We start from the raw sequence: 15847 nt of genomic DNA, 5'->3' as shown, positions 1-15847 counted from the left end.
TATAATCTGGGTAAAAGGACATAATGACAATGTTCACAACGATGAAGCTGATAGACTGGCTAAAGAAGCAGCCATATCTGATCCTTTGCAGTTTTTCATTTCGGTTGGAGATATTAGATCTCATTTGTATAGGCACTCCTTGAGATCTTGGCAAAGGGAGTTTAGCTCCACAAGTAATGCCAAGGTTTACAAATTAATTCATACCCCCCCCCTTCTCGTGGTTCTGTTCTATGAATTATCCCCGACAATCCCTTACTTCCATAATCTGTCTCCGACTAAACCACAATAGTCTACCTGTCCACCTTTATAAAATCAAAATCCTTAATTCCCCTTACTGCTCCTGCAACAAGTTAGTAGTGGCCAATGCCAACCACGTCCTTCTTGAGTGCCCTCTTACTGCCTACGGCAGAGAAGCATTTTACAAATCGCTGTTTATGGCCGGCATACCTCTTCCCATCTCAGTGTCCAATCTCCTATGTTACTCTCACAGATGAGATATAATTGAACCCTTAATTAAATACATTTACCGCAACAAAATCATAATATAACAGACGTAAAAATAAGATAATGCTTTTTCTTAAATAAAATTATCCATAATTATAACCATTGGCTAATATAATTAACATAAGGCCATAAGTTAGCTTTCCTTAAAGGAAAGTTATATAAAAAAAAAATAGATAGCAGTGTCAGTAGGGACTATTACGAGTCAAGAGCATGACCAGTAGATTGCCCTGAGAGAAACTGAGCCGGAGACGAGAGATTGTCCTCACCCAATTGAAGATTCGCCATACATGGTTGACACACAGTCACCTGCTTTTGGGCGAAAGCCCCCGTGTGCACCACATAATAGAGGCATATCATGCCTTGGCTCCATATATAGGGCATGTAGGCATGCTGCAGGATTTAAGAATGGTTCTCGAGCACAGCAGTCGGTTTTGGGTCACCTGTTCCGTTTTTTAGATAATGTGGGATTTTTCACGGTATATAGTTATATTCTGTGTTTTGTCATTAGGTTTGTTTGAATGCATTATTTATTAGAGTGAGTGGTGACGTTGTACAACTATACTTAACCATTCCCCCCCCCCAAAAAAAAAAAGTTCTGGTCATGTTGCAAACCCTCATTTAAAAAAAAAAATAAATAAATAAATAAAATAAAATAAAAATAAAAAAATTCTGTCATGGGCATATTATAGATTTGTTTAACGACATGGTGGGTTTCATGGACAACCAATTTGCAGTACTTTTTTCATACTACGAGCAATTAAAAAGCTACGCCGGGATTCGAAACCAGAACCACTAGTGTGGGTAGATATTAATTGTAATTCTTATTAGGGAGCACAGTTCACATTTACATTGTGGGGTCAGTGGGACAATGAGCACCTATCCAGTGAACGATTTTGGTTGCATCTTCTTTGCGTGAAGTCCATCCAGCCTTTGCCTGATTCTTTTGATTAGAGATTCTTGATCTTTAAGATTAGAAATTTGTTACTTGATCAAATAACCTGACTTATCAGGGCCTGGGGCCTCATTTTTTCCAAAAATAATGAACAGGATGATGCGCCTATATTACCTGACTTACCTTTATAGAATGGTTGGTAGGAATTTAGATTTACTATCCAATAATACAATAAATTCAGAATATATCTTTTAAGAAATTAATTTATTTCTTTACAATATTTCAGAACACATCTAGCTTTTAAAGCAATTAAAAATTCAGGTTTGTTTGTTCCTTTTCATCTTTTACTAAATAAAACTTGTATACAATCTAAAACAAACTTTGTTCAAATGAAATTTACAATAAAATATATAACATTTTGCTTTTATATAAACACATAAATAAAGGTTTTTAACTAAATAAAATCTTGTAAGAATAAACTGTACATACAAAATGTAAAATGGTTTTGTACATTCGCTATTTGACAATTCAAGTAATTACAATAATGCAATTTCTTTTAAATAAATTATTTAGATGCTATTTAAGATTGTAATTAATATTTAGTAGAAATAGAGGTTGAGTAAAAAAATTACAATTTTTCTGAGATTTTTTTTTTCTTCATTTTACACACTTAAATTTAAAAGTACTCGTTGATTTATATGATTAATGAAATAACATATATTTGCAATTGAGATGCAAGTGTACATTTATTAATACCTTCTAATGTCACATTGAGGTCATGGATTCTTATTGTTATAAATTGCTAATCTAAATTAATGTTGGCACTTTAAAAATCGATGAGAGACAAAAGTTCTATACACTTTCTACATATACTTACAATGCAATGGTCAGAATGACAATACTAATTTGGCTATAACATATCTTCAATAACAATAACTAACAGTTTAACAGGACACACAAAAAAAGCACCTGCATTAATTACAAAAATTGTTGAAATATTGGATTGCACCATAATTTCAAAGCCCAAAGGTATCTTTGCAGTCAAGAGTCTGTTTTAATGCCATTATGTCCTTATATAAATGAAAGTAATTACAATAGAAAAATGGATTTTTTGTTAAAGTAAAAAAGAAAAGAAAAAAATAATTGAACAAGTAATTTATTTTGCACCTGTACAGGAGGCATGTTGAAAAGCATTGGCATCGGCGTGAATGCGAGCCAACTGAATCAAACACAATATTTGCAAACTTTATACAATACAAGTGTGTTATCAAAAACTTTTTCATACAAATATCTGTTATAGCCGCTATTAAACATTAAAAAAAGTATGTTTTAACAGTAATTATTAAATTTCAAATGCACCAAATGCAAATAAGTACATTTCAGTGAAATACCAAACATGTAAACAAACAATTACTACTCGACTAACCAGAGACAAATTTTAGTCTTTTTGTTTACAATTTATTAAGGCTCTACCAAGGGTTTTGACTTGTCAGTAATTATAAAAAAAAGTTTACAAAATAAATTAATTTACTGTTACAAATATCACACCAATTCTCTTGCATATTTTATAGCATTTGGACATTTATTAAATCCTAATTTATAAATAAAAATTATACAACAAGCTAATTTGCCTACCATCAGTCAATGCCTTGCAATCATCCATCAAGGACTAATCAAATCAATATTAGAAAAAAATTTATTCATTGACAAAAAAACAAAAAAATACTGAAAAAAATTACAAAGTGTAACAATAACAGCACAGAATTACAACATTTTAATGAGAATTTTTCTTTTTTTTTATTAAACTTTGCAAGACAATTATTTTATTTTACATAGATAAATATATTTATCACAATTAATTTGATATAAGATAGGCTCAATAAGACAAGTTCTATGCATGAAGTAAGACTGCATTGCTACTATTACTAACCAAGGAAATATTGCTTAAACTATTCAATCTAATTGTGGCACAAAGGAACATAATGTAAAGAGATCTCAGTAGCTCTTAACGAAAAACTGATGGTTTATATATATAAAAAAAATACAAACCTCGGCGTTACAAAGAGGCAGCGATAAATGGTAGTACAAAATAAGTTCGCTTTGTCACTGGAAAACATAAGAACTGTTTTCAACGCCATCCTGAGTATTCTGTTAGTCTGACTCGTGTCATATCTTTTAAACATTTTTTAAATTATTTTTTAAGTAAAAGAAAAAATGAAAAAAGAAATAAAAATATAACAAAACAATTTTTTTCTTAAACTATAAAGATTAACACTCAACACTTTTTGACACAGAAACTACAAATTGCACTTACTCCTATTTATCATAAAGTATCTTGATTTATGTTCATTATTATACAAATTTTCCACTTATGCAACATCTATAACAAAATCACATATCTTTCATAAAAGTTTTTGCATGTTTTCACATCCCCGTCTATATACTTGATTGTTCACCGAAATTCTTTTGGAATGTTATATATTTACAATTTAAAAAAACAAAAAAACATTTGTGCAAATTGTTTACAATTAAAAATAATTAAAAAGAAAAATTATTTCAATTATAAAAAAGGAATTACGAACACACCAAGTATGATAGATTTCAAAAAAGACATGAAATGGGGATGCGGGCGGAGCGACCTAACGCTCCTTACCCCAATGCTACGGTACACTAATCACAGTTCGCGACGTCTCCTTCCCCGACGTGGAACTTGGAGGAGAAGACGAACTTGAGTTTTTTATGCACTTTCCTGTCAGTTGGTTCACACTCAGCGGATTGTTTATGTCGTGCGGATTAGTCCCAACAGGGTTTCTGTGCGGCTGGACAAGGTTGTGGAGAGGTAGACTCGGGAGGGAAGGTTTAGTATCATAGTCCAACGTATGAGGTGTAAGCGGGCTTTGCAGACTCATACAAGGGCTGGCGAGGCTCACTGACGGGCTGGCGAGGCTCGCCGAAGGGCTAGGCAGGATCATAGACGGGCTCGTGAGGCTCGAGAGAGCGCTCAGGCCACCAGGGCTTGAACTCGACTGGTTATAGGATTCTCCATCATCATCCGGTGGAGTTCCAGATTCACCTATACTCCCACAGCTACCAAGATTGTCCTCTGATTGGGTCCCATCATCTCCACATTCCTTGTACCGAATGCATTTCTTCTTACGCCTAAAAATAAACAATAAATTATTTTCTTTGAAATACTTCTGAAAAACCATGCATTAAAAAAGTGGGAATACAATAAAAATGTAATAATAAAATTGTTTAAATACACACATCACTCAGCACATCAATAGTAAACAAAGCACATAAAACATTTTAGTGTTTAAAAAATAAAATGAAAAAGCTACTCTATTTTATTTCTATAATTGTAAAATCCAATTAAAAACAAAAACAAAGTTGTTATGAAAATAATAAGGCGAAATAGAAAATTAAGGAAAAATCAGTCCACTAAAGAAGCATCTTTCGGTTTTCACAGCTCAACAAATCTGTAAGTTTTGTCTTTGCATATTTGGTGAGATAAATTCGTGCAATAAATTACAAAAGATTAAAATATTATGATCTTGAAATTAATGAGAAGATATAAAAAAATAAAATATAAATAATAATTCTGAATTTTTTTGAGGTTAAATGGCTCATTCTATGGTCTGAGGGGGTGATGAATCTTGACGATCATTTTGCTCTATCCTCACCGGGCTGGTTAAATCAGACGCGTTTCATCATTTCGACATCTTCGGTGTTGTTTTTGCTTCAGGCAGATGCAACACTGAGAAGATAAAATGCCAAAACGCATCTGACAGACCAACCCATAGGTTAAAGAGATTAGCCAGACCAAGATGATCAGTAAAGATCAAATTGCGTTTGTTGTGTGAAATATTTTGTATAAAAATTATCTATTCAATTCTTGAGAACAATTTTTTTTTTTAAATGCTGAAGTGGAATATTGGTTTCAATTCTAAAAGGTTCTATATTCCTTAATTTATTTATATTAAGAATCATTCGATGTAAACACTACTAGGTACGTAATAGTATAATATACATGAAAAAAATCTAAAAACCTATAGCTACAAGTGAAATGCAGGTATAAGAATAATGAAACAAAAAAGAAGTAAATTAAAATGATTAGATAAAAGAAAAGCATAGCAATTCTAAAATATGAGTGTTGAAAATTATAATCTAAAACGAAAATAAATTATGGCGGGCGTGGAATGAGGGTGGAATATATTACCAATGAAGATTTAATAATTAGAAATAAAAAATTCTTCTAACGGAAAGAAAAAATAATTAATTTGCGTCGGCCATCTAACTCGTGTAGTGGATTGGAAAGCAATATGAGCAAAAATCGTGCACTAAACTCGCTTAAACAAAACCTTTTGTATTTTGATAAGATAAAACTCACACAAATTAAAAAATACAAGCACAAACGACATCAAAAAAACAAGTTTCAGCGCGTGACTCACAAACGGATTTCCAAGGAGAATTGTGTCCTAGAGATTTACATAAGTAGGTTCTTGAGGACTCGCGGCATTGTTGGCGCCAAAACTGGCATGGACTAGAGAAGCAGGGCCTAGGGCTTGTGCGCCTAGGTCAGGGCTAACCAAAAACCACACCAAACATACCATTGTTTAAACTCATTAAATACAAGTAAAACATTTAACTTTAAATTTGTACTAATCTCCTTTAAAGTTTTAAAAGGGTTTTGGAGTGTATTATATTTATATATTCTTATATAAAATAAATCTAATAAGATAAATTAACCACAAATTTGATTTGAACACATTTGAATACTGCCAAAACCCTTTTCAGTTTATCAGTTCAATAATATTTTAATTTAATGAAAAAACATTGAATGAATTATTTAGAAGATTATGATTTAGTATCTTACCTGCATGGTTTGCACCATTGACTTTGTTGATCAAGGCCATACCTTGCTCTACATTTCTTCATCGAGTTACCTAAAATAATTAAAACACGTTTTAGTACATTACAATGAAACAATAAAATTTCTATCGACCAAGTTAACTTGCAGCTAAAATAGAATCATACCATTTTATTTCCATGCGATTAGTAAACTGATATAGACAAAGCATGCTCGTTTTTAAATTGTTTAATAACATTTATTATAATTAAAATGTCATGCATAACGGGGTCTTTTGGGATTCTACTGAAGCAGGTTTTTATTTTAGGTAAACAAAATACAATGGGAAAAATAAAATTGGTCACTCGAGTGGTACTGCTATATGCACTTTTCCTCCATGGATCAATGCTTGCTATTAGGAATTTATAAAACAAAAATATTACACAAGTAGTGTTAAAACCAATTTTTTGACAATCATTTTTTATCATTGTGTCACACACATTTACAACATAATAGCAAGCATTTTGTTTAATTTATTGTAATTAATACTGACCAAATTATCACTGCTTGGTATTATTCAGCAGTGTCCAAACAAAACTGAGAGCCTTAAGAAATTTATTGAATAATATACAATAATTTCGGTACATTTCCATATAAAATGAAAACATGCAAACAGCCAGCAAACACCCCTTTAAAAGAAGCAAATGTAGGTTGGACAACTGACTCTGTACATTATAATAAGTCCTAAACATTCGAATCAATTTCAAATGTGAATATTCCAAATTCAATAATCATGATCTGTATTTAAGATCCTTATTAATTTTATTTGTATTAATGGCCATGTTTCACAGAGTCAATTTTTCGTGCTTCGGGATAGGAAGAGGTGATGGTTCAGGTTGAGGATGTTCAAAGAGAAGAAAAAATAGAAAATATAAATAGATAATGTAATAACGATAACCGTCAACAAAACAAGCTAGAGCAAAAAATTGCGCATTAGGGAGGGGGTCTTGTACCTCCATCATTGGGCTCTTGCTTTCGTTTCCTCTTCTTTCCGCGTGTAGTATTGGCTCGGCTTGACCAATCAGGGTAGAGCTGCATATGCAGCTGTCGTTCTCTACGGGCCAGTTCATAATACTTGGCCTGTTCTTCTCGCCCGAGGGCATGCCACTACAGAGGTCAAACAAATACGTTTCCCATTAGACTCGACTAATATTATAACATTTGAATACAAATAAGTTGTTCTGTCTTTATTTTTTTTTCTTTCTCTCTCTCTCCCTAATTTCGCGGGTTATCCTATACCTCTGGAGTGTGAAAGAAATGTTTGTGAACGGCACAGAGTAGGAAGGGTTGTGGGATTTCATAGGAGCGTTTGATGGCCAATTTGCTGTACATGAATTTGCTGTAAGGGGGCTTTAACATTTGCCCACACGGGTAGCACCAAGTCAGCACTCTCGAATGACCGATTTTTTACTTTAAAAAGCCACTGCTTCAAAAATATTAACTGCACAATAGCAAAATGTGATATTTTTGTGCGACTCTTGTAACAGCTAAGATTTTCTTTTTCTCTCTTTTATAAATATATTTTTTAAACAGAAGAAATCACCTAATCAATGTCACTGAATTTCAAATAGTTACATTAAGTTCCTCACAATACATCCACATAAAAGCTATAAATACAAATTTGTGGTAAATGTTGGACCTCTAGATATCTACATGGCTTCAATAATACTTGTGACATTATTAGTGTTCACACAATGTATCACAAAGTGCTATTAATAAAATAGATAACTTAAGGTGTGGCGATTTAAGGAAGGTATAAAGTAGAACATTTTTTTTGTTAATAGAAAAATGAAGTTGTGTTAGAAAAATCAAATGCTCTATTTTATACAGTTAAGGAAGGTTCTCGGTTTAGTTTATATACAGGAAAAACCTCGTATTTCAATGAAATAAAAATAAAGTAAAATAATAAATCAATGAGGTTTGGCCTTCCTGTTATATAAACTTTAGGTGAAGGTGGTAAAGGTGTGTTTCGGAGGTCTACCTCCAGAATCTGTGATGGTAACCCGCTCTTTCTTTCTTTTCTTCTTCTTAGCTCCATATCCGTAATTATCCCTTGCGCTCCAACCCGGGTACAGCTCCATGTGTAGTTGGCGCTCAATACGGGCCTTTTCGTAATACTTAGCCTGCTCCTCACGACTTAAGCTGTGCCACTAAACATATCACGCCCCTTCAATTTCACCGTCCAACTTACCACACTAATAGTTTTATTTAATTAATAATTATAATTCGAAATTAACTTCTTCAAATACTACAAGTCAACGGATCAGCTTATTGCTTTAAAAAAAATAATTACTTAATTAACAAATTTTGTGCTATTTTATTTATATTATTCTTTCAACAGAATCTTTATGATGATAAATTAATATTAATGCAAAAAATTTTCTTTATACTTCAGCTTTAATTAGTACATTTTATGACTAACTAAAAAAAAAAATTAAGCAAGTAGACAAAAAAACTTCGATTAACCCTTAAATTCTAACTTTGAACTCAAAATTTTAAATTGATTATTAATTTAACTGCAATAATGTACATACTGAACAAAAATTACATTAAATGCATATATACATTAAAAAAAGAAATAAAAGCAGTTAGTCTAAGCTTACAATTACAAAATAAATAAAAAATTATAATACTGCTTTTGCTTCTTGACTTTAAATAATAAAGATTATTCCAGATTCTTACCCGCCTTCCTAATATTTGGTTGATAGCTGCACTTTCCTTCAATGTACATTCTGCCACAACTTTTGCCCTCATTTCTTTCATGTATAACATAAAAGCATTGAGTGGTTTCTTTATGTGTGGCTTTTTCTTTTCTGTGAAATTAATATTGAATATAATATTAAATATAAGATCAAATTTTATTGCAAAAAAAAATATTTACCTTGATTATTACTAGTATGGCCTGAGTCTTGACTTTTCGCTCCTTCATTGGCTGATGAAGAAGACTTGTGATCCATAGATGATGGCCTGAAAACACACAAGATGATTAGTTATGTCTTTATAAAACAAGCAATTGACAAATTTACCATTTATTGGATTTAGAATTTTTATCATTGGTTTTAGAAGGTTGGCATGAAGGTTTTAACGTAGGGATATTAATAGCCGAAGCTACTTGTGGAAGTTTGAGGTCTATTTTTGGCACAGTTAAAGACAGTTTGCTGTGTGCTGTCGGTGGTGACTTTTCTGGACTAGAAGACCTGGCCTCCGTGAACCCACCGGGTGGCCACAAGGCAGACTGCAGGCCCGAATACGGATTTATGAAAGATGGATAATACGGATTACTTCTCCCGGCTATTAGGTTGTTATGGACAAGTCCGCCCATGTACATGGCTCGGAGCAGGCTGTGTTCCGAATGAGCGAGGTTCCTTATCATACTGCACACGCTTTTATACGCGGAGTCCGACTCCGAACTCTGGTCCAAACCACTCTTCTCCGATTCTTTCTCTTCTTTTTTGTCTTCATCCTCCACGACAGAAGAAGGAGCGACGACAGCCACCGGCTTTTTCTTCTTGCACAAGTTTAAAGGCTCGTTTAAAGAATTGTCATCTTCCATTGTTTTCTTTGTTTTGTTTTAAATTACAATTTTTGAATATTACAAATATTATTTTATGTAGATATTTCTAGTCATATCACAAATTTAAGCACGTTTAATTTTGGGGATGAACCTTGAAAAACCCTGTTAATGACAGATTGTTATTGTCGTGAGCACAGTTAAATTGTTTTGTTTTTTAAATACTATAGAAAAATATTTACTTGAGAAAATGACAATGAAAATAACATTTTTTTGGAATTATAATATGAATATCGATTTTTTTAAATATTTAAGTTTATTATATTCGTATACTCGTTATTAAGATCACAATAGTTTAGAAAAATAAAACTTTTCAATATATTACATGTTTTCTGGCTACATAATTCAAATAGTCAAAGTATTAATAAAAGTATTTGTCTCGCGTATGAAACTGGTCGTCATTATAAAAAGAAACCATTCCACTTCCAATCTGATTTGTTATGAAGCGCACCACTCACAGAAGTAGAAGAAGGAATTGGGCTGGCAGGGGGTGCCAACGGGAGTCAAACCCAATCTTTAACATAAAGTCAAAGGGCACACAAACACATAATTTTCCCAGCATGCAACAGGGGAAGGGCCAAAACAAAAGATATTTCACCGCCGCGGCGACGCCGCTGACGTCATCTCCAAAAACGCCCTTACCGAAGGGCTAAATCAATTATTTGCCAAAGTCGCGTAAGGGCAGGCCGATATTTCACCCTCGAGGTGCTCGCGAGACCTAAAGCACTCGGGCATGCCGCCTGGAAAATAGCACGTACAAATAAAACGGATATGAAACGGATATGGACTAGAATCGATAGGACGGTGGGAGGTCGGTCAACTTAAGGAGGGTCAGGCACCACGTCAATAGTGATAAACCAGGAAGACTCATTACGACTGCTTGCACTGACTCGGATGCACTTAAAACAGCGTCGAAAAACGTCCCGCCGACACTTTACCCGTCCACGGCCCCGCGACTCCCACCCGGTATGATCCGCTTCCCTCCTGGTAATTTTTTTCACGAGATTAAGGAAATTATGTAATGATTTTGATTTGTACCCCGTATCGATCAGTTGAAATGAAAAAGAATGAATTACGAACATGCGCCCTGAATAGTGAGGGGTGCATAGGAGAGGGTGAGTTATTGTGCTGTCCTCTCTCAGCACACAGAACCAACTAATAACTAGTTTCCTAAAAAACCGTTAGATAGCATACAAATGCTTTCCAGCCAAGTTCAGCATGCTTGGAAAACACCTAAGTCCCAAAAGAACAAAACAGAGGATAAACATCCAAGTCCTAATAGCCTTTATTTCCTTCGAGGTAGGAGAAACTTGTAGAGCATCGGGGTCAAACATACCAGAGAATAGCTACCGGGCAAAAGTAGCTAAAAAGACCAACATCAATAAAGGCAAAACCTAAGCATGAAGCCTGCAGAAACCACATGTTCATTCGGGTCCGCGATAACCTTCAATTTCCCATTTGAGCTAACATACACTTGGAAAACTGCAAGTTACATGGTGAGACATCAGCAACACCACAACTGGGGCCTTTAGGAAAACCCATGTTCATACCTACTCATACAACAACCTTTAATATCACTTGAGAGCTTCCAGAACTGGTGGAGCTGCACAAGAAAACCAAGATTTTAAAAATCAGTAGAGTTGGAAAAAACCAGATGGTACAACGTGCAGAAATCCTTTATGTTCATCCATACAGGCAAACCAACTTGTAAAGCTAAAAGTTATAAGATGGAACAGTACTGCTTCACAGCTTGAGTCATTATTGAAAGTAAATGGTGTAAGGCCCATCCGTAACAGCGCACAAGAAAACCACTTGTTCATCTGTGCCCGCCGATAACCTCCAATTTCCTATTTGAGCTAACAGTCACATGGAAAGCTGCAAGTTCAATGGTAAGACAGCATCATCACAACAGCCACATCATTGAGGAACAGTACCAGCTAAGTACCAAAAATATTCAACCGTCAACTGCCTGCAGAAAACTTTGTTTACCCTGTGCACACAACAACTTTAATTTCACTCAAGGGCGTCCAGAACCAGGATTTAAAAAAAAAAAAAAAAAAAAAAAAAAAAAACCCAGCTTACAGTCAACCAACTTGTAAAGCTATAAGTTATAAGACAGAACAGAACTGCTTCACAACATGGGTCATTACTGAAACCAAATGGTGTATGGGCCATCGTAACAGTGGAAGCCTTCCCGTTAAAAGATAAAGTCAGCTTAAAAAAAAAAAAAGTGAGCAGGTTACAGAAAACCACTTGTTCATCCGTGTCCGCCGATAACCTCCAATTTCCTATTTGAACTACCAGTCACTTGGAAAGTATAAGTTCAATGGTAAGACAGCATCATCGCAGCAGTTGCATTATTCACTTTTTTTCGTGGTCCGCTTGACCAATTAATATCATTCAATTAATTACGGATTTTAGTTGAGATAAAAAAATCAGTGTCACGAGCGGGATTCGAACCCACGACCTTCGGCTTGATATACCTATACTATACTACTTGAGCTATCGTGACTTCAATTAGTTGCATTATTGAGGAACAGTACCAGCAAAGTACTCAAAATAAACAACCGTCAACTGCCTGCAGAAAATCTGATCACCCAAAACCGACAACAACCTTATAAGCTTCCAGATCTTGTAAAGCTACACAAGAAAAAATTCAATTCATTAAAAAAAAAAATAATAATAACCAGAGAAATGTAAGTCACAAGACAGAAATGTTTGACAACAAAGGTCGGCATCAAAGCAAAAGTAATATTGTCAAACTTACTGCAAGCAAAGAAAAAGAAGAAGCGGGTAGTTTTGTGACAAACCCCGTAGCTTCATTGCTTTTCAGCTAAGAGAAAGAGTAATGGATGAGATGGCTCAACTAAGTACCACAAAGGGACTAAATGTTAACAGTTTACAAGTTTACAGTTATACCAAATACTTCGGCTAAGTACATTATTGATATCGGCAGCAGGTTCTACAAATGAACTTATTAACCAAACCTAATGTTTCGACCAGAACGTACAAAAATGCGCGAGATAGAAAGGCGGACAAAAAACAATAAACCATGGGTTCTGAGAAACCTCGATGGGACAATAGTAGCTTTATACCTTTTGAGCCAAGAGAAAGGCCGATGGTTGGGTGGTTCATCTAGTCCCACAAAGGGATTAAATATTAACGGTTTACAAGTCAGGTTTGACTCTAAATGTAAATCCTCCAAAGCTATAAATCAAAAATCCCAATGAACTGCTAAGAGAATAAAACATGACTAATATCGGCGGCAGGTTCGAAAACACATACAGCAATTTATAAACCGATGTATTCACCAAAAACGAAAGGACTTAACCTAGCACGAGATAAACATGCAGGAATTTACAGAAAAATGAGCTCAAAATATTCTAAATTTTTATGTAACCCAACTTTTATGTTTACAAAAAGCGCATGTAGGTTTTTGTTCTGGCTGACACGAAGGGAATGAGCGAGCATAAAACAAATGCGAGACATAACCGAGAGCATAAAGCGAGAATGCGCAGATCCGAGATGTTCAGTAATGATCAAATATGTTCAACTGTTCGCATGGAATCTAATACAGCATAAATTAATGTATACCGTTTTAGTGCAGATTTGATGGCCCATTTAATCTCTATAGGTACACTTTATAAAGTTTTTTAAAATTATAAAATAGCAGTATTTGTTACTTTATTTTCGCTATGGTAGAAATTTTAATTAAAACAAACTGCAAAACAAATTTGTTTGCAGTTTCAAACATTGTTTACACGTGAATTAATAATCTCTTAATAACTTACTAACTTGGGAAGGGATGTAATTTTCACGTAGCGAAGTAATAATACGGGATTACAGAGATAAAATCTTTTTCTTTTTTTTCTTTTTATAAATATCCTGTAAAATTGTTGGTAATTTCCTCGTGGGCACGCTATCCAAGATTTTTTTCCGGTAATTTCTTATGGATCGTTTCGGGGGGGGGGGTGATTCCTGGAGTAAATTAATCGAGAGAGAGAGAGAGAGAGAGAGAGAGAGAGAGAGAGAGAGAGAGAGAGAGAGAGTGCGAGGAATAATCAATAGCAGCGTCAAGGCATGCGAGTTGCATATATATGCGACAAGAATTGGGTAAAAAAAGTCTATCCTGTTTAGACCCAATTAGAATCAGAAATTAAAAAGACAAAAATTTAAAAAATTCTTTCTTACACTGGGCTGTACAAACTAATTACAAAATAAAATACACACCCTAACCATAAGTAGTCATTAGACAAAATTACAACTTATAATTAAATTATTTATTATTTTCAAATAGTATAGTATTAGGAATAAACGAGTAATTTGATTAACTAACGGTATTTTTTGCCAAACCAACAACAAAAATGATCATTAGCGATTATTCCTAAATAAAAATCCTACAATTCCTAACTAGCGAATTTTAATTAATTCAACGTGATTGCAACCTTTGGAAAGCTGAATCTCTTTTTTACCCTATGTCAACAAAGTTTAGATTTTATGCCACTATAAGTAAGAAAAATGAGGATGAAATCGACCGACTAGTAAAAAACTAACAGGCAGCGTCGGATCACATATTTCAATGAAACTTTTGTGATGTTACAAAAAAAATTTGTTTCTGCTTTTGTTGTGCATGTATTTCAAGGTTATTATATATCAGTCTTGTTTATTTTTACTTTGGAGGAGGCAGATAGAACCCACGACTTTCGGCTACACATAAAAACATTTGGATCAGCTTTAAGCACCCTTTATAGCCCTTAAATACGAATTTTTAAAGCAATCGATAAAACATATATTTTTGGGCTGGATGACGAACAAGGGTTACTTTTTTTCTAGCCGATGTCCGGTTTTATACTTAAAAATTCCTAGCCCTTAAATACGATTTTTTAAAGCAATCGATAAAACATATATTTTTGGGCTGGATGACGAACACGGGTTATTTTTTTTCTCGCCGATGTCCGGTTTTATACTTGAAAATTCCTAGCACTTAAATACGATTTTTTTAAAGCAATCGATAAAACATATTTTTGGGCTGGATGACGAACACGTGTTATTTTTTTTCTCGCCGATGTCCGGTTTTATACTTAAAAATTCCTAGCCCTTAAATACGAATTTTTAAAGCAATCGATAAAACATATATTTTTGGGCTGGATGACGAACAGGGGTTATTTTTTTTCTCGCCGATGTCCGGTTTTATACTTAAAAATTCCTAACTCCCCTGGATTTTACCCTACCTCAATGTACGGCCAGCCGAAGGTCGTGGGTTCGAATCCCGCTCGTGACACTAACTTTTTCATTTCAACCAAGACCTTACATAAAAAGATTAATTAATTGAAAGAAGTTATGACAACCGTTAGAAAGCTGAATATCACTTCATTGCTAAGTCGACAATGTTCAGATTTTATGTCTCTATAGGTGAGAAAAATAAGGATGAAATGGACCAAACCGCTCAAATGATTTATTTTACATCTCAGGTTCTAATTTATTAACGGTTTATCCTTATGCCACCATGTTTGAAACCCCCATGTCTCCTGTAGAACAGTGGAATCGTTTGGAACGCGAAAAATACGAAACAAAAACACTTTGATTCTAAGAAAAAAATCTTTTTAGTCTACTTCGCGCCTTCATTCAGACTACAAAGGAGAGGAAAAAACACAGGAGGGCATCAGATACAATGATATGGTATATAGATTGCTCCAAAATAAAAAAAGGAAAAGGAGTGTTTTTTTGTACAAACCGAAAACGTGAGCAAACCCAGGGACGTAAACTTCGGTCTCTCAAGGAGAAATACATATTAATGCTTGTGCCCTAGAAAATCTTAAAAGAGGTTACACAAAAAATCCTCAATATCTAATAGCCAAGCAGTTAGTTATTAAAGCAACAGTGTAAAAAAATTAACAAAACTAGTCAGTGAATGCGCAAAATTTTTTTTGAAGTTTCTCGCTTTAAAAAAAGGCCCTTATGCAAGGGCGCT

General features: G+C 34.1%; 1 protein-coding gene across 5 annotated transcripts in view; it reads right to left on the bottom strand.

The window, feature by feature from the left end:
- Nucleotides 1–2503: 2503 nt before the first annotated feature.
- Nucleotides 2504–15847, bottom strand: part of LOC106664004 (tigger transposable element-derived protein 5) — a 32351-nt gene continuing 19007 nt past the window's right edge. For 2 of the 5 annotated variants that reach the window (XM_014389336.2, XM_014389339.2), the window contains exons 6-10: nt 9187–9272; nt 8988–9118; nt 8287–8455; nt 6273–6342; nt 2504–4555 (exon numbers count right to left, since the gene is read on the bottom strand). In XM_014389336.2, coding sequence (XP_014244822.1) covers nt 4057–4555; nt 6273–6342; nt 8287–8455; nt 8988–9118; nt 9187–9272 — 955 coding nt within the window. In that variant the 3' untranslated portion in view covers nt 2504–4056. Of the gene's footprint in view, nt 4556–5847; nt 5981–6272; nt 6343–7258; nt 7413–8286; nt 8456–8987; nt 9119–9186; nt 9273–15847 lie in introns of all 5 variants that reach the window. The other 3 variants (XM_014389340.2, XM_014389341.2, XM_014389337.2) reach the window with 3 other exon arrangements.

Source organism: Cimex lectularius, unplaced genomic scaffold, assembly GCF_000648675.2.
Source record: "Cimex lectularius strain Harlan isolate CLEC.00 unplaced genomic scaffold, Clec_2.1 scaffold26, whole genome shotgun sequence".
Taxonomy (NCBI): Eukaryota; Metazoa; Arthropoda; class Insecta; order Hemiptera; family Cimicidae; genus Cimex; species Cimex lectularius.
Note: the sequence above shows the minus strand (reverse complement) of the source record. Positions and strands in the feature narration are given on the sequence as shown.